The 22,639-nt window shown below is 42.0% G+C and overlaps 1 protein-coding gene across 1 annotated transcript in view; it reads left to right on the top strand.

Annotated features, from left to right (window-relative positions):
• Positions 1 to 17,714, top strand: part of nos1 (nitric oxide synthase 1 (neuronal)) — a 29,764-nt gene extending 12,050 nt beyond the window's left edge. Inside the window, exons 7-27 of the mRNA XM_076104448.1 lie at positions 2,395 to 2,536; positions 2,640 to 2,779; positions 3,788 to 3,962; positions 4,327 to 4,428; positions 5,287 to 5,481; positions 5,930 to 6,015; positions 7,193 to 7,337; positions 8,256 to 8,360; positions 8,443 to 8,501; positions 8,617 to 8,733; positions 9,583 to 9,757; positions 10,488 to 10,626; positions 11,058 to 11,136; positions 11,333 to 11,526; positions 12,060 to 12,229; positions 13,520 to 13,730; positions 15,013 to 15,100; positions 15,872 to 15,993; positions 16,198 to 16,346; positions 16,708 to 16,902; positions 17,592 to 17,714. Coding sequence (XP_075960563.1) covers positions 2,395 to 2,536; positions 2,640 to 2,779; positions 3,788 to 3,962; positions 4,327 to 4,428; positions 5,287 to 5,481; positions 5,930 to 6,015; positions 7,193 to 7,337; positions 8,256 to 8,360; positions 8,443 to 8,501; positions 8,617 to 8,733; positions 9,583 to 9,757; positions 10,488 to 10,626; positions 11,058 to 11,136; positions 11,333 to 11,526; positions 12,060 to 12,229; positions 13,520 to 13,730; positions 15,013 to 15,100; positions 15,872 to 15,993; positions 16,198 to 16,346; positions 16,708 to 16,902; positions 17,592 to 17,714 — 2,911 coding nt within the window. The remainder of the gene's footprint in view (positions 1 to 2,394; positions 2,537 to 2,639; positions 2,780 to 3,787; positions 3,963 to 4,326; positions 4,429 to 5,286; positions 5,482 to 5,929; positions 6,016 to 7,192; positions 7,338 to 8,255; positions 8,361 to 8,442; positions 8,502 to 8,616; positions 8,734 to 9,582; positions 9,758 to 10,487; positions 10,627 to 11,057; positions 11,137 to 11,332; positions 11,527 to 12,059; positions 12,230 to 13,519; positions 13,731 to 15,012; positions 15,101 to 15,871; positions 15,994 to 16,197; positions 16,347 to 16,707; positions 16,903 to 17,591) is intronic.
• Positions 17,715 to 22,639: the final 4,925 nt, after the last annotated feature.

The following is a 22,639-nucleotide window of genomic DNA, read 5'->3' as shown; positions in this document are numbered from 1 at the left end:
TGTTTTCTAGTGTTCAACTCCCGCTTGTGTTCCTACACATGTTTGCCTCCACCATCTGTTGCTCGGTGCATCTCATCACCCCCCCCCCCCCCCCCTCCCTCTCCATCTTCGACTGCCCTGACTTGACCCACTGTCCCATCTGTCAGCGAGGCGCTCCGTCTCTTCACACTGTATCTGACACTATCTGCTGCCTGTCTATCTGTCAGCGTCTCGGCACCAATCACTGCCCTCGTTGGCGAGGCGGCAGACCTGGCTAACAAGCAGTCATTTGTCAGACCTGCGAGGCGCTCTCTCGCGTTCTGCCAAGTCCTAATCGCATGTGACACCTCGTATTTACTTCTTGGAAGATGGATAGCTTCTGACTCATTACTACTCTTAGCCTGGCCTTCGGAGGGACAGCCCGGATACACATGTTGATGAAAGCCAGCAGAACATCCTCTCTCAGTCTGGCTGGTTTTAACATAAATAAACACAGGCACATAAATACAGATATTGCAACATGTTTGCAATACTTTCTGGAATCCTTTTGCTTATTCCAAATCACCTGTCAATGTTATAAAAACAGTTTTTGACAAAATATGAATATAATGTAAGGAAGCACAAAACAAACGAGTCAGTTGATTTCAAGTGGGAAAAATTATGCAGCGCTACAGTGCAGTAAATATCCGTAGCAAGTGGGAGATTATCGTGTAAAATGTTATTAGATTTCCATTTTTTATAGGTTTCACTTGAACTAAAAGACAATATACAGTATGTTGTAATATCACACTACCACTTTTTTTAAAGTGTACTTTATGAAGGATTTAAACGTTTTAAGGAATTGCATCATCGGTCGTTTACTAATACTTTATAAGTGCATAGGTTTCTCATTTCTAAATGATCCATCAAGTCTGCCGTTAACAAATGTCAAAAATGTATTTTGGTGCACAATGTCTGCAGAAACAAATGGTCAACGATGTAACTAGTCAAAGGGAGTTTTCACAAATTGGAAACCCATACTTATAACAGCTAATAACCAATCTATGAAGCATTAGTAAATGATTTATTAAACATTAACAAAGCCATTGGTTACAACTTATTACTACACAAATGTCAAAACGTCATAAAATCTTCTCTTTTTACTTCTCTATTTTTAAATGATGTGCTAATACATCATCTGTCAAAAGTATTTGACTCACGTACAACAAAGTTTTACCTGCATCTGGAAAAATGAATACATTTAGCTTGCTGAATACAATATGTCCTGCTTCTTTTGGACATTGATTACCCCACTGTATATGTTGTCCACAAGTGCTAATAGTGAAATGAAATGTCTGATCGTACAGACTATGACTATTGGTTTGACCAATTCCCCCAGCAGACCGTTCCCTGCGGATGTAGACTGCTGGCACAACCGGCCCAGATTCACACCAGCTGCTCTCCCTCCTCAGTGACTTACAACCAGCTTAGCAGTATTACCACTTTGCTTTTTCTTTTTTACCCGGTCATGGCATTAAAACACCACTGAGATGTAGAACAGACTAAAGGTAGAAGCCACGAGTCCTCTGACATAGCATGATTGAAAATGCCTTTGGGCGGATTACATGTACAGTACCAACCATCTGTTAGCGATCTTGTTGATTGATGTACTTAGATATTCATACTCGGGATCTAATGCTTTGTTGCACAGCAGATTACTCCTTCAGGGGAGACGCTCCAGGTGAACAGGGAACACATTTGAACTAATAGATAATTACATAAATTAAGGCAATTATTTTTTGTATTACAAGTTTTCCGAAACGTAATCCTTAAATATGCAAATGATCCATTATCTTATTAAATGTCTGCTAATTTGCATACATTTCCACAGCAGAACTCTGCACATTGGATTAAGCCAGGCTCAATATTCTTGTTCCATTTTGCTAAAATATTATTGTCGAAGGTTTTTTTACTATCACTCCTTAAACCAGAAAATATTGTCAAAATTGTCATTGATATATGAACAAGCCCCTCTGTAAAAACCTTCATATGAAACTGGAAAGTTTAGAGGATGTAAGAGCTACTGAAGTGGAGATTTCTGCCTCAGAGAAAAAACTAATTTTGAGAAAGCGACCTGTTTAAATATACAAAGTATTATTTTGCATGTTTTATTTCCGCTAGTCTGAAAGAAGACATTTTACGGACAACAAATAGCTCAAAATTTCAATTGATCAGTACATGAAAAACTCTGTGTGGCTCACCTTAAACAGTGCAGATATCAACATGCTATTGATCTAAGAATTTGCTGTGGCACGGTTCAGATATCTAATTATGTCATTCCCAATGATTTTTTCCAGACATGAGATTATTAATTGTTATTAATATCTACATTACACATTATTGAGATACTTTTTTTTGTCTTTTTTTTTTTTGTAGGTCGGCCATCACCATATTTCCTCAGAGGACAGATGGCAAGCATGACTTTCGAGTGTGGAACAATCAGCTGATTCGTTATGCTGGCTACAGACAGCCAGATGACAATATCCACGGAGACCCCGCTAATGTTGAATTCACTGAAGTACGAAAGAGGATTATTACTCTTAAGTCTGCGTGGTAAACCTGCAAAAAAGAAATCAGGTGTCCTATTTGCGCTCAGCTTGCGTGTTGCCTTTTGTCACCAGATCTGCGTGAAGCTCGGATGGAAAGCTCCGAAGGGTCGCTTCGATGTCCTGCCCCTCCTGCTTCAAGCCAGTGGGAACGACCCTGAGCTGTTTGAGATGTCTGAAGACCTCATCCTGGAGGTGCCGTTCACACACCCAAAGTGAGTGATGCCTTCCCTCTTAAGTGTGCAAAAAATATACGGAATGGAGAAAAACAAGAACAGTGGGGGCGACGCACAACAAAAAAAAAAATGCCATCCACCCACTCACACGTCTCTTAACAACACTTCTTAAACAATGGGGTACTTTTCAGCCAAGAAGTCTGATTGGATTATTGTCGCATTCCAACTGTGCTGCATGTTCCCAGAAAGCACGGCTAGCCATGCTTTATCTGTTGCTATGTCGGCTCTTGTGGTAACCATGGGGCTTGTTAGTGAGGTTCACTTTACTTCTAAGAAAACGTTTCTCACATTGGTTGATGCTTAATAAAGCTACAAAGCCCTTGAGATCTCAAGCATTAAGCTGCTGCATCTAATACCCGTAATCACGGTAAAGAGTCGGGTACGACAGCTACACTAGTGTTCATACGCACAGATGCAGGCAGAGCTATCGCTGCGTCTCTACACGCTACAGAGAGCATTCAGAATCCCTTGACTCACTGATCTCACTGCCAGACCCCCCCCCCCCCCCCCCAAAAAAAATATATATATATATATATTGGCATCTCTTGCTCCGCACCCTGCATCAACAGGTCCTCAGCTCTGGCAGCAGCTTGGCACAGGCCTCGACCACCAACAGCGCTTCATCATTACGAGATTAGACCCGTCTCTGCAAACAACACACTGAAAGCGATGTTATCAACCCCTCTAGAGGGTGTGAGGACTGAGTGCTGGGAGGTAGATTGAGGTCCTGTCTGCTCTGTCCAGCACTGAAAAGCTGTCAAAAGTGGTGTGTTTGTGTTAATGTTGGTTTTGGCTGCACTTCTCTTTTTTTATGATACGTGTCTCAGGAATAAACATTTGCACTCAAAAAGACAGCTACACATTGTTATAGTTAATGACTGTGAATATTGTAAATGTTGGACGTTCACCTGACTTCAGTAGGGGGCATAGGGAAGTTGAAATATAGTTTCAGATCCCACGGGTCATTCCCCTGTTTGCTCTGCCCAGGTACGAGTGGTTCAAGGACCTGGACCTGAAGTGGTACGCCCTCCCGGCTGTCTCCAACATGCTGCTGGAGATCGGTGGTCTGGAGTTCACTTGCTGCCCCTTCAGTGGCTGGTACATGGGCACAGAGATTGGCGTGAGGGACTTCTGCGACAGCTCACGCTACAACATGCTGGAGGTAGTGCGTTGTGCCAAAGTACAGAGTCATGCTCCCTTGGAAACGGACGCCACCAAAATTATCCAATCAGAATGCCATTCTTCTTCTTCTAACTGTGCACACTGAGACAAAAACTGATTAACAGCACTTAAAGCCGCCATGTGCTTTGTCACAAACGCTCTTAACATAATAAATGTTAAGATCATTCCCGGCCCCTTAAATTTAGCCTCCGAGGCACAAAACAAAATCTAACTTCAATGAGTTAGAAGATGTTACAGATGTTGAACGTGCAGAAAACTATTTGGATGCATAAAACAAACCTGAATGTCACAGAGACATTTCATTGCAGTGCTGTCATATTCAATTTTCCTTCTATATCATGTAGGAAGTTGCTAACAGGATGGCCTTAGACACCAGGAAGACTTCCTCCCTTTGGAAAGACCAGGCACTGGTAGAGATCAACATTGCTGTTCTCTACAGCTTCCAGGTAGGAACATCTTTATGTGGCGGTATTTTAAAGGAATACTTCACCAAAAACACATGTTTTGAATGTCAAACACAAAATCGTTGTAGTAGGAGTAATAGTAACGTTGACTTTTGGGTTCACATGGGACACAAACACCTGTCCATTCATCCGCCACAGCAACTTCTCTCAACATGGACTTTGTCACAATTTATATTCCGTCACCTGACGGCAAATTTCTCCCACGTGTGATCAAAGACAGCTTTTGGTTTTTACAAATACCAGAGGCTTAAGACGATGAGACAGAAATGTAATTTACGTGTAGAAATAGGCTACATAAAATTCATAAAAGTGTTTTTTTATGTTTTAAAAACAGTCAATCGACACGAAAATGCTTGCATTAGCTTTTTTCTTTTTTTGAACAATACGTTCAATATTTCCTGCTTTGTAAGAGAATGTCTGACTGAAACATTATTTGACGTGGAAACAACCATCTGGTGCTTCCACCTCATAACCACATTGCAGTTTTTGGCATCCAACCGGGACCTTTTTTGGCAAGGGACACAACCTCACCGTCTCACCAATGTCTGCTGGGACTCCTCTGTCCATTTGTACAGTCAATAGGTTCCAAACACTCATATTGATGCCAAAATATGGTTAAATATGTTTGTCTCTAGTGCAGTTAGACACTCGTGAGTTTCGTCCAATGTAAGCAGGCATAAAAGATTCACTTTAATGTAATCAATTGAAAACATTTGGATGTGAAACGACACCAACTTTGATTTAGAAAACTGCCTTTTGCAACTTTAGTGTCTTAACTATTGTAGTTACTGAATCCTCAGAGAAAATAAGTGAGTCAACGTCTGTGTCCTCCATTTCTAGATATGCAAAGTGACCATAGTAGACCACCACTCGGCCACAGAGTCCTTCATGAAGCACATGGAGAATGAGTACCGGGTGCGAGGTGGCTGTCCCGGGGACTGGGTGTGGATTGTGCCTCCCATGTCGGGAAGCATCACACCGGTTTTCCACCAAGAAATGCTCAACTACCGCCTCACCCCGTCCTTTGAGTACCAGGTAAGAGGGCGGTATACAGAAAACATCTAGTGCTTATAGTGCGTTAGAGCTTTACCTCTTTTGCCTCCGGTTGAATTCACCATAAAACAGTCGGTGATAATAATATCTGCACTTACATTAACTTAAATAGTCTGTAACGCAATTCACAGGATGCTTGTCAGAGGGCGCCACCACAATTATAGACATGCACTTATGTTTACAACCCGGTTGGCTGCAGAGCTATATTAAGGAAGGCATTAAGGTAGATTAAAGTTGGAACTCATTACCTGCTGGTACAGCACGTTAAAAGGAAAGTTTGTACAGCAAATTGTAAATTGCAGCTTCTTTATACCAAGCCGCTGCGCAAAAACACTGAATATCACAGACGATGTCTCAGTGTCTTGGAGTGGATTTGAAAGTTAAACAAAGACAACCTCTGAACTTTAATTTCTTGTCCCATATGCAAAAGTCTGATCCCTGGAATACCCACGTGTGGAAAGGAGTCAATGGGACGCCCACTAAGAAAAGAGCCATCGGATTCAAGAAGCTTGCCAAGTGAGTGTGCAGTCACGCAGGCATATTAGAAGGAAACACTGCTTTGTTACATTTGTGATTTGGTTTTCTTCTTGTCCTCATCCTGCTTTTATAGAGTCGAAGTTAAATTGCAGCCTTAAATGTCAAAGATAATTCACTGTAGGATGTGTGCATGATAATCTAAGGCCAAACGAGTAATCACTTTCCAAAGGCAAAAGTTAGACACACGGGAAGGAAGCTGGTGTACTCAGCGGTGAAATTCATTCAATCAACCCCTGAGGGAGTAATCAAAGCTTTGTCAGTGTTTTGTCTGTGAATGCATGCACTCGCGCACGCTCCGCTCTGTTAATGTAATTGCCTCGAGGAATTGACAAGCTAGGTAAACAATTGTCATCCATCCCCTACCTTAACATACTGTCCACACAACCACTCGATCCTCCAGGGTTCTTATCCCCTCTAGAAAAGTGCTGAAACCTATGGAACTAGATTTTAGTCATTTCAAGGTCTGGATAAGTATGAGACAAAGAGAAAAGACAGTATGGAAAGAAATTGTGTTTCCGGACTATTGCCCCCATTCTGTTTTTCTGAAATATAAAATTCCAAATTTCTAAAACTAAATTGATAAAACAAGCAGAGCAAGCGCTGCGAAAAGTTTACCACTGAGTGAGAGAGGGCCGGCCAGAGCCAAAGGCACAGCAAGAAGTGGGGTGTGTGACGCTAAATAGACTTCAGTTCTCTTTTAGTTCCCTGGTGAATTGCACATGAACATATCTATTGTTACTGTAGGATTTAAAGGTAGACAGTTATTTGAATTTACACAGCACTGTTTTAGCACCGCAACTTGAAAAAAAAGCTGTGCATTGAACTTGTCTTGGTTTGGTGATGACCAACAATCATCTTGCAATTATTTGGCAACATAATTCCACAGACTGTATATTAAACATCTAGCTATTTGGACTCACTGGGCTAAAAAATCTACCAAATAGAAATCTGAGCCTGGAAAAGTATTTTGAAATAGAACATTTTTCGGAGACCTGGATAACAAATGTTTTATCAGACATGAGGGAGTGTTCTCAGGTCATGGCACAGGATTAAACGTTGCAAACTGTGCCCTCAAATCAATGGTGTTTGGTTTCAACAATTTGTCCCTGTGCTTTTCCACATCTCATTCTCACTGTTTCTCTCTTCGCCTCTGCAGGGCTGTGAAGTTTTCAGCCAAGCTCATGGGCCATGCCATGGCCAAGAGGGTGAAAGCCACCATACTGTTTGCCACAGAGACGGGCAAATCGCAAGATTATGCCAAAACTCTCTGTGAAATCTTCCAGCACGCTTTCGACGCAAAGGTACGCTTGCTCCTACCTTGCGTCATCTTATCTGAAAGTTGGACACGAGCTTGAAAAAAAGGAAGAATTGAAAAGACATCATTCCTATACCTCCTCACCTCACCCCTCTCGCTCAGCGGCTGACGAAGCCAGGCAGATGCCAGCTGAGTACAGGCGATGAGAGGGTATAAGAAGAAGAAAGTGTGTCTTTTTGTCACATTTTCTTCTTCTCTCATGCAGTAAAGTGCCGTGGGTTGGAGGCAAGATTCAACCACCGAAGCGTTGAGCGGTGCAGTAGTTTAAGACAAGATCCCGAAGCACCCCTGGCTGTGCAAATCTGTTTTGAAATATAGAGAGAGAAAACATGCTGCTCTCAATCATACACTGTGTGCTCTTCCTCCAGGTCATATCTTGTGTTCCCTTCCTGATTCCCCCTAGTGTGATCAATCACACAAGAAGAGATCCCTGCATGCAAGTGTGTGGATGTGTGTGTCACTGAGAGTGGGTGTCTGTTGATGGATCGCAGGACAGATGCGAGTGCCCGGGGCAAATCTCCGTTGTCGTGGGGCTAAAGCCTGTTTCCTCTTCACGCCTTTGGTTGTGCGCGTGTGTGCGTGTGTGTGTGTGTGTGTGTATGTGTGTGTGTGCGTGTGAGAAATACAAGTCCTGTGGCAGACAAACGCATCCATGCTGAGTGGTATTCCTCATGGATGCTCGTCGTGCGGCAGCAGCATGTTATCATCTCGTTAGAGGCGAGGACAGAGTGGTCATTACAACCTCTTCCCCTGCCAACGGCAGTGTGTTCAGCCTTGATTTACACGCTCAGGTCATCTGTCGTGTGGAGTGTGCGTCCAAGAGACGAGAGCGAGATAAAAGACCATGTAAATGGAAGCTAAGATTCCCTCCGCCCGATGCTCTTTTTTTCTGTGATATCTGCAGGTCATGTCAATGGACGAATATGATGTGGTGGACCTGGAGCACGAGACGCTGGTGCTAATGGTGACCAGCACATTCGGCAATGGTGATCCACCAGAAAATGGAGAGGTATGTTAGAAATGAACCACTCTAGTTTAATTAAGTTAATTACATGACAGGTTACTGACAGCCTTTTCTCTGGCTACCGCAGAAATTTGGAGCTGCCTTAATGGAGATTCGCCACCCAACATCCAACACAGAAGACAGGAAGTGAGTTTAGACCCGCGACCTGCCTGCGTTTGTATTCCTGCATGTCAGTTCCCATCGTTACCCTGTGAGTTATGCGTATATGCGTCTAATCTCTCTGCTTTCGCCTCTTGTCCAGGAGCTACAAGGTCCGTTTCAACAGCGTGTCCTCCTACTCTGACACTCGCAAGTCCTCCAGCGACGAGCCAGAGGTTAAGATTAACTTTGAGAGCACCGGACCGCTCGCTAATGTCAGGTAAACCAAACCAAACCAAAGAGGCATAACATAACACTCTGTGATTACACTTGTCTGATGAATACTATGCTACATAACAAAAAATACTGTGTGGATTTGCTGTTTAAAGGATCTCTGGACATCAAAATAAGATACAGGTGATACTGTATATGTCAATAACATTGAAGTCATCTTAGTCCTTGAAAGGCTGCTGATATAATGGTTATACGGACCCTTGATGTCTGAAAAACATTCACTTTTCAAGTAAATTCAGTAAACCAAAACAACCTATTTACCAAATGACAAAATCAATACTGACCTGGATAAAATCAGGTTTGTTTGTGTCTTGCACAACATTTTTGGCATTGCAAAGGGAAAAAGAAAAAGCCTACACCGATAAAGTCTGCTGGACATGAATGAGATTCTTTCAATCATCTTAAATGCTGAAATCATCGCAAATGTAACTTATATTTAATTTAAATCCTTACCCAGATTATTATTTTACAGTAGTTCAATTTCCTTTGTTAAACATTTTTGGAATGACAAATCTTATTGCAGTGGAGAGTTTGCTGACCTGGTAAAGAAGAAGGGGCCACAAAAACTATCAAACACAAAACTGAAGTGAGTTGAGCGCTTCGCAGCGAAATTATTACTTTTCAGAGTGCAGAAAAGTAATAATTTCCATCCACAAAAACCAGATAGTTCAACAAATCTTGAACATGTCGGATTTTTTATGCTTTTTGAGAGGGAAGAAGGGCCAAGCTGCTTACGTGGACTCGGTGGCGGTGCTTTGCGAATATCTCTTTGTGTTTTGCATTGTTGCCACTACCTGCCTTTTACACTCTTTTCTCCGTGTGTGTGTGTGTTTAGGTTTTCAGTGTTTGGCCTTGGCTCCAGGGCCTACCCACACTTCTGCGCCTTTGCCCACGCTGTGGACACGCTGTTTGAAGAGCTTGGAGGGGAGCGCATCCTACGCATGGGGGAAGGAGATGAGCTGTGTGGCCAGGAGGAGTCGTTCAGAACCTGGGCCAAGAAGGTTTTTAAGGTCTGTTTTGGCTTGCTTTAGATAATTTTGACGATCAAAACAGTGTGGTGTTCTTGGAATGGGCACACCGTTTTTGATTTTAATGCTGCTTCTTTTGAAATTCAAATCTGTTGCCTCCACACGGCTCTTAATGCGGTGTAGGCCGAGCGGGCGACTAGCAACTAACAGTGCTAACAGCGATAACAGTGCAAACAAATACAAAAGTGCTGACAGCGTTTACCTGAGGGGGGAACAGGAAGGGTGGGTGCTATGCTTCCCTGACGGTCAGGACGGCGTTATTAGCTGTAATGGCCGTATTAGCACAGTGCAGAGTGGCAGCCTTGAACTATAGCCAGTTGGGCACGCTCACATGCACGAACATTCACTAATTACCACGCAAGGATCTGTTAACAAAGCACAGAGAAGCACCAATTAACACACACAGAGGGAGAGCGACTTCATTCTCTACTCAGGTAGACATTACTCCACTATATATTTACATAGAAAATAGCTGTTTGCTGCTATATCAACGCTCTCTCTGAATGTCGAACAGAGAACGTTGAATTCATGATTGGCATGTTGGTTACTTGTCAAGGCTTGGTTTTCAGTTTTCTAGGTAACCACAACAGCATGAATCAAACCAGAAGGGCCTCTCATCACTTGAGAGTTCAAGAGATAATTTTCCAAATCCTTTTGTTATTCCTGTGTGAAAGGGACACTTTGATTAACAGTCCTTGTTTCCTGTGTCAAGGCTGCCTGTGACGTGTTCTGTGTTGGCGATGATGTGAACATCGAGAAGGCCAACGACTCCTTGATCAGCAACGACCGCAGCTGGAAGAAGAGCAAGTTCCGCTTGATGTACACGGCCGAGGCCCCGGCCCTCATAGAAGGTAAATAATAATCCTGTGGGGAGCGGAGTGGTGAGCTGTAGACGGTGTCTTGAGCTTTAAGGGGAAAATGAGGGCTAATATGCACTGCAGCACAAAGTGTCAGTAATGTATCTGCAGAGGGGTGATAAGGTTGTTGATGAAGAGCAGTGACTCATCCAATATATCACCTGGAACTAAGATGTGGTCATTTTGGGCAGTTTGTGGTGCTGTTGAACAGTAAAGCGGTATACAGGGAGGTGTTTCTGTTATATAGTCTTCCCTCATTGATATACATGGGGTCGACAACATAATAGCACCTGTAAGAAATCAAATATATCGGATTTTCCAAAATGTTAAATTGTTCCTTTTAATAAAATCCTATACATTACCTTTGATCAGTCCCTAAATACAGGAAATGTAGATTATGTAATTGTGTTTCTGTCTGCCAATAGCATTCAACAGTGTTCACAAGAAGAAGGTTTACGGAGCAAAGATGCTAGAATCTCAAAACCTGCAAAGTCCCAAATCCAAGTAAGCATGAAAGAAACAGGAAAATAATTAGTCGCATATTTGTCTGTTTTGGTCAACTTGTGAACTGACGTGTAATTGATCTAACTCACTCTTCTGGTGCCAACTCCTTCATTCAGTTTACTGTGGTGTGTGAACTAAATGGAACAGACTGAAAATTGTGCAGCGTTGTTCTCTAAATCTCTGATCTCTTTTTCAGTCGCTCCACCATATTTGTGCGGCTCCACACAAACGACAACGACAGGCTGAGCTACCAGCCCGGCGACCATCTGGGCATCTTCCCTGGCAACCACGAGGACCTTGTGACAGCTCTCATAGATAAACTGGAGGACGCTCCACCTGTCAACCAAATTGTGAAAGTGGAGTTCCTGGAGGAGAGGAACACTGCCCTAGGTGGGTGATGCTATTAGCAACGCCGTGCTACTTTAGGAATACGGTCGGCGTGCAACCAGGACCAAAACATGAATAAGAAACTTTGTCTCTCGCCACAGCAGACAACATGAAGTCACACTTTAGGGAGGTATCTACTGTATGCCCAGAAATGTTTCAGTGAAGATGCATATTGGTAAACAGTTGTGGTGACAGAAGTGTGATTTTCACGGTGACTGTGAAGCGAGGTGTTTCTTCAACAGAGTAAGTGAGCCTAATCAAACTCAACTTGATGCATAAAACCGTTGTTGGTAAAAACAAACGGCTGCCTGCTGCACCTGGGAATGAGGTTGATGAGTTTGCAGGCTTAAAAAGCTAAACGGAAAGCTAAAAGAAGCCCCAAAGCTCTGTAGACTTGAGGGGAACTGTAGAGTTTGGTGAAGTTTATCTGTGGATTTGTTATTTCCACGATCTTTCCCTTTCATTTTACACATAGTCTTTTGATCCACTGTATAAAACAAGAATGAATGCAGCTTTAACCGTCTTCCTTTCTGCAGGTGTCATCAGTAACTGGACAAATGAGACTCGCATCCCTCCCTGCACCATCTACCAGGCCTTCCAGTACTTCCTGGATTTCACCACCCCACCGAGCCCTGTGCTACTGCAGCAGTTTGCCGCTCTGGCAACCAATGACAAACAGAAAAAGAAACTAGAGGTCCTCAGTAAGGTAAATTCATTTAGACTTTGGCGTTACCACCAACACTGATTTTTTTATTTTTTATTATTGAGCTGCTGCTGCACTGAGCGCTTGGCTTAGTTCGTGACTAGACGCATAAGGGATGTGCGTAGGTTATATCCAAAAATACGCTCTTTTGTTTTTTGTGTGTGCCATTTGCGAGCCAAACGTATGCAGCTGTTCTTTCACTTTTTATTAGAACACTGTTCTATAAAAAATCACCATATGTTTAAGGCGCAACAATAACCAACACATTCATCATCTTTGTCATCGAAATATGGGAGATAGTTTTCTGTTTCTGAAAGCCGATTCGATGCACTTTGCACTGAAATATGTACAGCAGGAGTGAGCTGGCGCCAAATTAAAGACGTTGATCGCTCTAACCCAGAGCCATTCCCCCTTGCAGTGACTCCCACAACTCACTCTCCATTTTTGTCAATGTGTGGAAAAGGCTGGCTGAGGCCAAGCAGTGACTCATATGCTCATACATCGAATTATTGTCACCAAAGCAAGAGGAAAAGATGGAAGGCTTCTGAGTTCAGAAAAAGAAACGGTAGATTCAGCACTGCAGACCATATTATATAATATTTATATACATGTTGGAATTTCACGCTCATTTCAGGACTAATATGGGGACATCATCACCATCAACAGGCATAACAGAATACAAAAATGTGTATTTAGTTTTATTTGTGTGATCTTTGCTATGAAAGCAGGAATTGCTTGAATTTGAATCACAACCTTATGAACAATGTCTCAAGTAAACTAACTATATCAATCCCTGCGGCCCCATCTGTGCATCAAGGTTGAAAAGCCCAGGCCCCAAAGTACTTTTGCATGGTAGGATTTTGCTAATTCTACATGCAACACTTCAAACAGTGCTTCAGGCTCAGCATGGAACCCCACCAGGCTTCCTCATGGGCACTGTGTTGCTCGTTAGCAGCTTGAGAACAAAGCAAAAGTTGGGAACATATCAAGTTGTTTTTTGTTTTGTTTTTTGAGCCTGGTAGCAGTGCTCTAAATTCATTACATTACATTTACATTACAGTCATTTATCCAAAGCAACTTACAATTCAGATTCTATCACAATTCTACACCGTAGGCACAGCTACAGGAGCAATTTTGGGGTTGGGCAGTGAATGGAGACTGGCTCCACTTGTGGCTGCCTCCTGCCCTCCGAGTCACAAGTGTTGGCAGATCTTACCAAGAGACAAATTAAATTCAATAAATATCCACCTGCATTTTTATCCCAACCTTGTCTCTCTCTGTGTGACATCCCAGGGCTTGCAGGAGTATGAAGAGTGGAAGTGGTACAACAATCCGACAGTGGTGGAGGTGCTGGAGGAGTTCCCCTCCATCCAGATGCCCTCCACTCTGCTGCTCACCCAGCTGCCCCTGCTGCAGCCCCGCTACTACTCCATCAGCTCCTCTCCAGACGTGCACCCAGCAGAGATCCACCTCACCGTCGCTGTGGTCTCTTACCGTGCCAGAAGTAAGGACCTACAAATCACTTAGGGGCTCTCTGGGCATTAGGTAATGTCTCTCCAAGGATCTTAGGGCTGTGTGGGTGTAGCTGCAGGTGCTTTGGTATTTTTCTGCCAACAGTGAGGATGAACTTTTATGCTCCCTTTTACGATTTTGAGGGTCGGAAATTGGTCTTTTTCTGTCACCGGCGCGGAGGCATTTTGTTCGTGTTCCGTCCTTTCTTGTGAACGTAATATCTCAGGAACGCCTGGAGTGCATTTCTTCAAATTTGGCTCAAACGTCCACTTGGATTCAAGCATGAACTGATTGAAATTTGGTGGCCAAAGGTTAGGGTCAAGGTCTCTGTAATCTCATGAAACACGATTTTACACATAAAATGTCTGTCTATCTAAAATGACGCTTTGAATCGACTGCAACATGACTGGTTGGCAGAAGCCTTTCTTGACCTTTCAGAAAATAAACAAAATAAACTCATACCCTGTGGTTTCCAGTAAACTGCATCTAGCAGTAAGTTATTACTCAGAAAGAACCAATGAGTGCAAACACTGTACATATACGTATATATATTTTGCTTCGGTTCAGTTTGTGCCATGGATGAAAAAGGACTGTGCTGTGGCTCTTTCAAGGTTGCTGCAAAGAAGTCAAATGACTCAGCCTCTCTGAGAACCCTCCGATGGCTCCAAAAAAATTGATCGCAAGTTATCTCGGAGAGCCAGTCTGCTTCATAGGGCAACCAGACCACGACTGTAATTACAAGAAACGTAGATTTAGAAACACCTCAGGAAGATTCTATATCTGCAAACTGATTCTATTTAGAGATATGGACGTGCACAGACACAAATGACTTGAAACACTGCAGGTATACCAGTCTGTCTGAGAGCATATAACATTATTCTGCTACTATGTTTCAATTGAAGTGTTTGTGCATTGTACATCACAAGGCTCTTATATCTCTTTACTTTGTAATTAGCATCTATACGCTCAGCCTGTCAAGTACTCGGCAAACATTACCAGTTGGTAACGCTACTATTTTCTCTCGCACTTGTAATGTGTCCCTGTGCAAACATATTACTATGATTGTAAAGGCAACGGTTGAATTACTGTAATTTTCCTTTAGAGAGAGAGAGAGGGGTGGGGGGAGAGAGAGAGGGAGAGAGAGAGAGACACGGCCCTAGCCTTGGAAAATATGTTAGGGCCACTATTCTCATGTTAGTTTGTGCACTTAAAGAGAGTGGGAGGCGAAGAGGAAAAAGGTAAAGTGCCCGCTTGGTAATAATCCTCCCTTTCAGATGGAGAGGGCCCTATCCACCATGGAGTGTGTTCGTCGTGGCTCAACAGGATAGAGAAGGGGGAGATGGTGCCGTGTTTTGTCCGGGGGTAAATATCACAATGTTTTTTTAAGGAACTTTTTAAAACGTCGTGTGGCAAGAAAGTTTGACATCTTGGGGGAATAAGCTAAACTGCTTTCTACCACTCTAATGTCTGCAAGCTGAATATGAAGCATATGATTTCTGAGACTTAGATTACACTGCACAAGAAGCGTGAGTGTTTATCAGGTGTTTTGATATAGTTTTGCTGCCCCAATCTAGTAATTCATCAAGTATTTACTTTTTTAATCATTTTAAATCTTCGTTCACCGTGGAGGCATGCAAGAAAAACGCTTTCTTCAAGAATTCAAGCTAACACAAATGGTCGTTTTGTGGATTAAATATTCCTTTAATCTAAACAACAACCTAAAAGGGAATTATGGGTCCAGCTATTCCTCAGTTGGGACCAGTAACGTCCTTGATTATAGAGAATATTCCCACATAACCCCATTAAAACAGCGATTTATCATTTTTACACTAAACAAACAAAACATAATATGTTGATTAGTGAGCTTGAGAGGTGCTTAGACTTTTGTTTGTTACCGTTGGTCACTGATTTCAGTCTTTGCACTAAGCCAAGTTAGCCAGCTGCAGGCTGTATAGCCTCATATTGTGCATACAGACACAAGAGCGTTAAAAATCTTCTCAATATAACTTTTGGCAAAAAAGCGAATTTCCAAAAATGTCAAAATACGTCTTTAAATTAAAATGACTTTGTGGTCACTTTAAGGACATTTTTACTTTTTTAATTAATATTTTCTTGTCTATTGCCATGCTTTAGTGCAGCATCATTCCACCTTCCCAAAGACAACCAAGCACCTTGTATCCTGGTGGGACCAGGTACAGGTATTGCCCCGTTCAGAAGCTTCTGGCAACAGAGACTATATGACCTGGAACACAACGGTTGGTTGTTGCTTTTTTCTATTTCCTTATAGATGTATTTATTACTACTTTATATCGAGAGGCTTTGCAGTGGATTTTCACTGCTGAACATGAACCTGCAGAGAGAATGATTATAATAATATCTAGGACTATAATAATATCCAGACTGTCACTTCTACAATCACCATTGAGAGCAACAAAGCAACTCCGCCTGTCACCTTTTAGGAATCAAGTCGTGCCCCATGATCCTGGTGTTTGGTTGTCGTCAGTCTGAGATGGACCACATCTACAAGGAGGAGACCATGCAGGCCAAGAACAAAGAAGTGTTCAAGGAGCTCTACACGGCCTATTCCAGAGAACCCGACAAACCAAAGGTAGGAGCGCTAAACTGTCCATAGCTGCGGGTCAGTCGGCTTGTCACAACTCTCTTTTGTCTGCTGTGTCTGTTTGAAATATAATCAGAGGAGAGAAATGGCAGAATACAAACTGCTGTGGTAATTTACTTCTTTTTTTTTTCTGCTGTTGCTGTTTTGAACAAAAAGAACGAAGTATACAGAGTGTAAAAGAATAATTTTATGTATCCAACAGTCTTACAGTTTGCCAATTCTCCTTTATTTTACTTTCCCTTTCCGTCACTGGTCTCCTGGCTGTTTTTCCACATTGTTTCCTCTCCTACCTTTCTCACACTTGACTTCCTCATGCGCACTCATCATTCCTCCTCTGCCTCTCTGTCAGAAATATGTACAGGATGTACTGCGCGAGCAGCTGTCGGAGATAGTGTACCAGTGCCTGAGGGAGGAGGGGGGACACATCTACGTGTGTGGGGATGTAACCATGGCTGGGGACGTTCTCAAGACCATCCAGGCTATCATCAAGCAGCAGGCCAACATGACGCACGAGGATGCCGGCTTCTTCATCAGCAAGCTGCGGGTAAGAGCGAGGGAAACATGATTTATAAAACCCCACTGAACAGCTTGGAGTGATGGTGTCAGGGAAGAGTCATGAGCTTTGAAAATAGTGAATATGAAGTGCTGTCCACCATTGCAGAGGTGCCCTTTTGAGCAATGCAATCAACACCCAGTTGAACAAGTGAAGTTCTACAGGGCAGCTTCTTCCCATGAATGCATGGAGCTGCTGAACAACAGAAGGCGTGTTGAGTCACTATTTCCTGTGAAAAACAAGGTTAAAAAAAACCACCCCCACTGGCTTATTTTCATTTGTGAACTCAAGGGTAAAAAGGCTATAAAAAAAGAACGACACGTGTCACCAAGCCAACTATATTCACACACGTAGCTGTGTCGAATACAAATGGACTGAAGAGTTGTTTTTCAGTACTGTTCAGTGAATCCGTCAAATGCAACGACTGCAGGCATGAAAACAGCCAGTTTACCTCTGTTCATCTACAATTGTTTTATCATAACGTAAAGTAAAAAGGAAACGTTGACAAAAAATTCTAAATACTATCTAGTAAGATCTCCACAGTGTGCAAAGAGATCGTGGACTCAGGCTATTATTTAGATTTGACTAAATTCACTTATTTCTTTCTGTCATTCCCTGTTAAACGATATCCTTCTCATATTTTGTTCCCCTTCTCTCTCTCACCATTCCACCGCATCCAGGATGAGAACCGCTACCATGAGGACATCTTTGGGGTCACCCTGCGCACCTATGAGGTCACCAACCGGCTTCGTTCAGAGTCCATAGCCTACATTGAGGAGAGCAAAAAGGAGTCAGATGAGTAAGTTGTTTACATCTTTTTTCCAGCATTTTTTTATTTTCCTGAAGGTCATTTAAAAAAAGGTTATTCCTATTGCCAATGTTGATAATAATAATCTAAATAGATTAGTGATTTTACAAAGTATTTTACTACAAATCATAAAATTGTGCTGTATCATTAAAAAGTGAGTATCTGCAGATGGGGACCATGAGCGCCAATATTACAAGCATATTGTGTCCATTACTACCACCCACGTTAGCTTTGGGCCAATAGAACCTCAGACATGATTGTGACACATCATTCATCAATCTGTCACTTCACTCAGGGCACACTGAGCGCGTGTTTCTGTTTTGTTTATCACCAACAGCTCTTCAGTATTTTGGCTGAAAAGTTTTAGAATGTAAATGGTTTAAATTGCGATAAGAGTAGAAATGGTAGTAGTAAGGATATAAATGCTTAATCAGCGTTAGGATTATAAAGGGGTCCTTGCAAAAATGTTCTCCCTTGTAAGCATCCCGGATTAGGAGATATCGTGTGTGCATTGTTAACAATTTGGCTTTGGCACGGAACAAAAAACAACCACAGCTAAATTTTATAGTGACCTTCCCAGTAGATTTCGACATTTCATTTTGGGTGATGTAATAAAGGAAAGGAATGTTCAGCAATGGGATTCATCCTCTATGAGTCATAAGCATCAATTCAAGCCACCAGAATTAAGAGGAAGAGCATAAAGTTTTAGTGAAGGCAGGTGTGTGTGTGTGTGTGTGTGCGTGTGCGTGTATGACGGTATGAGAAAAAAAGTATTTTTTGAACATTGAAGCTTGTAAATAAGTTCTAATAGAAACCAGAAAATACAAATATGAACCTGAAAACGAACATATGTCTCCTTTAAAAAAACAAAATTGCATATCATTTGAATGAAACCAGAAAATAACCCACATTTATTCCTTCCTTCATTCATGCATAATTTATTTCCTCCTCCCCCGGTTCATTGTTAGTCTCTTTGTGTCGGAGTGGATTTTATGAGGCACGGTAATGTCTAGTCTGTACACACAACACATACAACTAGGATCACTCACTTGACTCGTCTGCAACAGCTCTGAACTGCGTGGGATGCTAAAGATCTATGATGTGTTTTCTTATTTATTCATCCTTTTTTTATTTTATATTTTTACCCGCCAGCTGGCTAGCTCATATTTTAGAGACGGCACAGCCCATTTAGATTTATCTCAGCCGGTGAGATTACAAGAGCAGCTCTATCTCAGAGAGACATTTTTACAAGTAACTCTAATCTGCAACCTGTAGTTGTTGCCGACGTGTTATCGCCCCTCGTTTCAGATGAAAACAGGGTGGGTAACCATAGAAACCCGAGGAGAAGAGCCTCTAAACTAACAGGATTAGAGTGAAAGCAAGTGGGTCTGTTCCATTTCTGTTTTTGTTTCCGTCATCAATTGTGCACATTCAAGATTAGACACTTCATATACCCTCGCTATGAGAGCGAAACAAGGGCCCTACATATCCACTATAGCTCATTAAGCACCAACATAATGCATCACAGACGATGGCTCCTGCGTGGATTGTCACTTGAATTTCACATTTGGCCATCAAAGCCCCTGTTCGCTGGATGAGTAATGACTGTAACATCTCTATTTCCATGTCTCTGTCGCTCCCTCTTTCCGTCTTTCTGTCTCTCCTTCTGTCTTCGCTCTCAGGGTTTTCTGCTCGTAGGTCTGTGAATCGGGGGGGCTTTCTGACAACGACCACTCTGGAGGACACAGCAACGCTGGTTAAAAAATACTGTGCCAATTTTTGTACTGTAAAAAAAAGAAAAGTGTTTCTTTCTTCTTTCTTTTTTATACCACTTTATTGTTTCTGTTGGGCTCCGCGATTTCGTCTGTAGCAAATGTTCTGTTCTCTCGTTGATGATACTTCCAAAAATTATAAATTGATCATTTCGATTCATAATGTGTGCACCTAGTGTAATGACCTGCCTCATTGTGAATGCATGACCAAGACGAGAATATACTCAAGAAATATATAATATACTGTGTTATTGTTACAGTGAAAAGGCTTTCATTGAGGTTTTATATTGATGAGGAAAAGTGTGGCATTGATGACAAACTCAGACATTTCTGAAGTACGAATTAAGTCGACTTTATGTTTCAGAAAAGAATCGGGGCTGGTTGAATATATTCGGGCTGTACATTGTTTTTTTTTTAATCATCAAAGGCTGTAGTTTCCAGGAAAGGGGAAACGTAATTGAAAGATGTACAGGCATGCGAAAAGAACAACTGAAAGACAGATTTTCTGCACGCAAATTTGCCGCGTTGACAGGTCGCCCTGAATTATGAAAACCAGTGATTCTGTCACAGCCTGAACTAACATATTATCTATCTCTTCACTGGCAGTTCATCACAATGCATAAGCCTCTGTGCCAGCTCTCTTTGTAGTGGCCTGGCCATACTCTCCCTTACATCATAATGCTGTCATGTGTCCCAGCTGGTGCTTGCCCAACCCACAGCAGCTGGGTAGGAATGTGCAGGGCAGCCATTGAGGAAGAAGTCTGAATGACAAATATAATAACTTTAAACTTCCTCGTGGCTCTCGGATTTTAATATCTTAGTATTGATGTGTTGACTATAACGGAGGGGAAATTCAATGTGTCAAATCATATAATCACTGTGGAGGGACATTGTTTTGAAAAACGTGTTTTGCTGAGAGTTAGAGCTGATTAGCCAGCATTCACACTGAAAAAGGAGAGTGTTGCATTGGTGGGGGGCGTGTTTCAGGTATCAGTCTGAACGCAGCCTTAGCTTAGCATAAAAGGGAAGTGCAACAATACCTCCCTACTAATAAAATTGAAATGTATTATAGTCATTATAGACATTATATATGCGTACTGCATATTAACACGTTATACCTCATTTGTTTAAGCCGCACACAAACCAAAGTGAAGAAAACGCTCAGTCTTTCTTTAATTAGTGAGCTTTACAGGTGCTGGTAGGACGATTTAGTTATAATTGGATAGAGCCAAGCTAACTGTTTCCCCCTTTTCCAGTCTTTATGCTAAGCTAAGCTAGGGCTTGGCTTTAGCGTCATACCATACAAGCGATAGCACTATTGATTATCTCATCTTATTCTGTCAAACTATTCCTTTAAAAATGACATATCTCTGTTACAAAACACGAAGTGACGCAAAGTTTAAAAAATCGCCTTTAGCACCCTGTGCTGCCCAGATCTCATCTGACAGCTATTGAGCTTTTTAAATTTGCATTTATCAGCATCATAACTCCTCTGCCTCTTGCCTTACATTAACTCCTCTGCCTCTGCCTACACACAGCACGTTCATTCTTTCTTGTGTCTGCATGATTGTGCGCAACCCCACGGCTCACACGCCACCCTCTCACTGTGACCTGACACCTGCTCAGTAGCATCAGCATGCATGCGTGTTTGCGCGCACACGCGTGTCCGTGTGCCATAGAAATCATAAGTGTGCGCCTCTCTATATGCGTGGGTGTAAAACATGCATGTGCTCAGGTGTAGCTCCGTTTCTCTACATGATTACTCTGCTTGTCGTCTGTTACCTTGTCAAACTGGTCAGATTTTAAAATAAGCATGAATTCGTTGCTCTGTGAGTCACACAAGCCTGAAAATGTAGTCTTACAGATGGTGTTTTGGTAACAGGAAACTGCCCACGTGGCGTTTTTAGTTTTTGGTCTCGGCAGTTCAGTTCTATCGTAATAAGTTGCAGTGAAGTTTTTCATTCAGGCACGAGAGGCAGTCGCGCTGCCGCGGTGGTCATTTGATGCTTTCCAATGAGTCAGGGTTGTAATTTGAATATAGTGTGCAGGGGGCCACGTTGTTTATTGATCACCCCCTCTGCAGTAACCTGTGGCTTTTCTCGTCAGCTTCTGAGTCCTGTTTGTTTCCCTTTCTCTGTCTTTGATTCAAAATTACAGATAACTGTTAGCATGATTAACGGATCTCAATGTGATTTTCAAACGTTCCTCACAGCTGCCGAGAATATATATATATATATTTTTTTTTTGGGGAGTGTTTTTTTTGTGTGTTTCTTTCTGAATCAACTATTTTTACTGCTGGGGGAGAAATGGGTGATTCCCAATGCCCCCACTGTTGTTCATTCTGGATGAATGTCGCCACTGTATAATTTGCCTATAAGATTTAGTTTAATTGGAATGAGAGCAAGAAAACGTTTGTGATGTAAAATGTGCAGCAGGAAAGCAATTGATACAAGACATAGCTTCTATATATAGCTTCTATAGATATATATTCAAAGACAAAGTATACGATATAAAAAGAATACCACTTCGATCTTTTCTAAGAATGTATTTTGATTATGTAAATGAGCACTATGATTCTGCTTGATTTAAAAAGAATAAAAAAAGGCCTGTTCTACGGTGTCTCTCATATCCTTTAGGTATGGGGATAAAACAGCAGCGGCATTATATACATGCATGGTGATCTTCTTCCTGTTCATATTTTAAACAGCTCTATTTGCCAGCACTGTGTCAGTCAGTGAGACTGTATTGTGAGGTTCTCCGGCCTTTCTCACAGGGCTTTTGGATGGTAAAAAAAAAACATTATTGAAGGAGTTTCTTTTTCTGTGTTTGCATATCGCTGCTGCTATGAACAACTCTGATCCGATCAGCCTCTGCTATAATGACCTTTGTTGTAATTGATTGAGGATATTCCATTTTAATGCATCAACTGCAAGGACTTTGCATTTACTTACAAATAAAGAGAAACATTTACAGAATATGTCAACACATTTGCTTGGTTTTGTTGTTCTTGTTTGTATAAGAAAGAAGCCTGAAAGGTTTATTCCTGCAGCAGGGCTCGTTTAAGGTCCAAGCGTGTTTCAGTTTTAAGGTCAGATTTCGATGTTGATAAAAAGGTTTTTTAAAATCCCCCCCTGACAAACACAGTTGC

The sequence above is a fragment of the Anarhichas minor genome, unplaced genomic scaffold (assembly GCF_050575085.1).
Source record: "Anarhichas minor isolate MPS153535 unplaced genomic scaffold, ASM5057508v1 ptg000030l, whole genome shotgun sequence".
NCBI lineage: Eukaryota > Metazoa > Chordata > Actinopteri > Perciformes > Anarhichadidae > Anarhichas > Anarhichas minor.
Note: the sequence above shows the minus strand (reverse complement) of the source record. Positions and strands in the feature narration are given on the sequence as shown.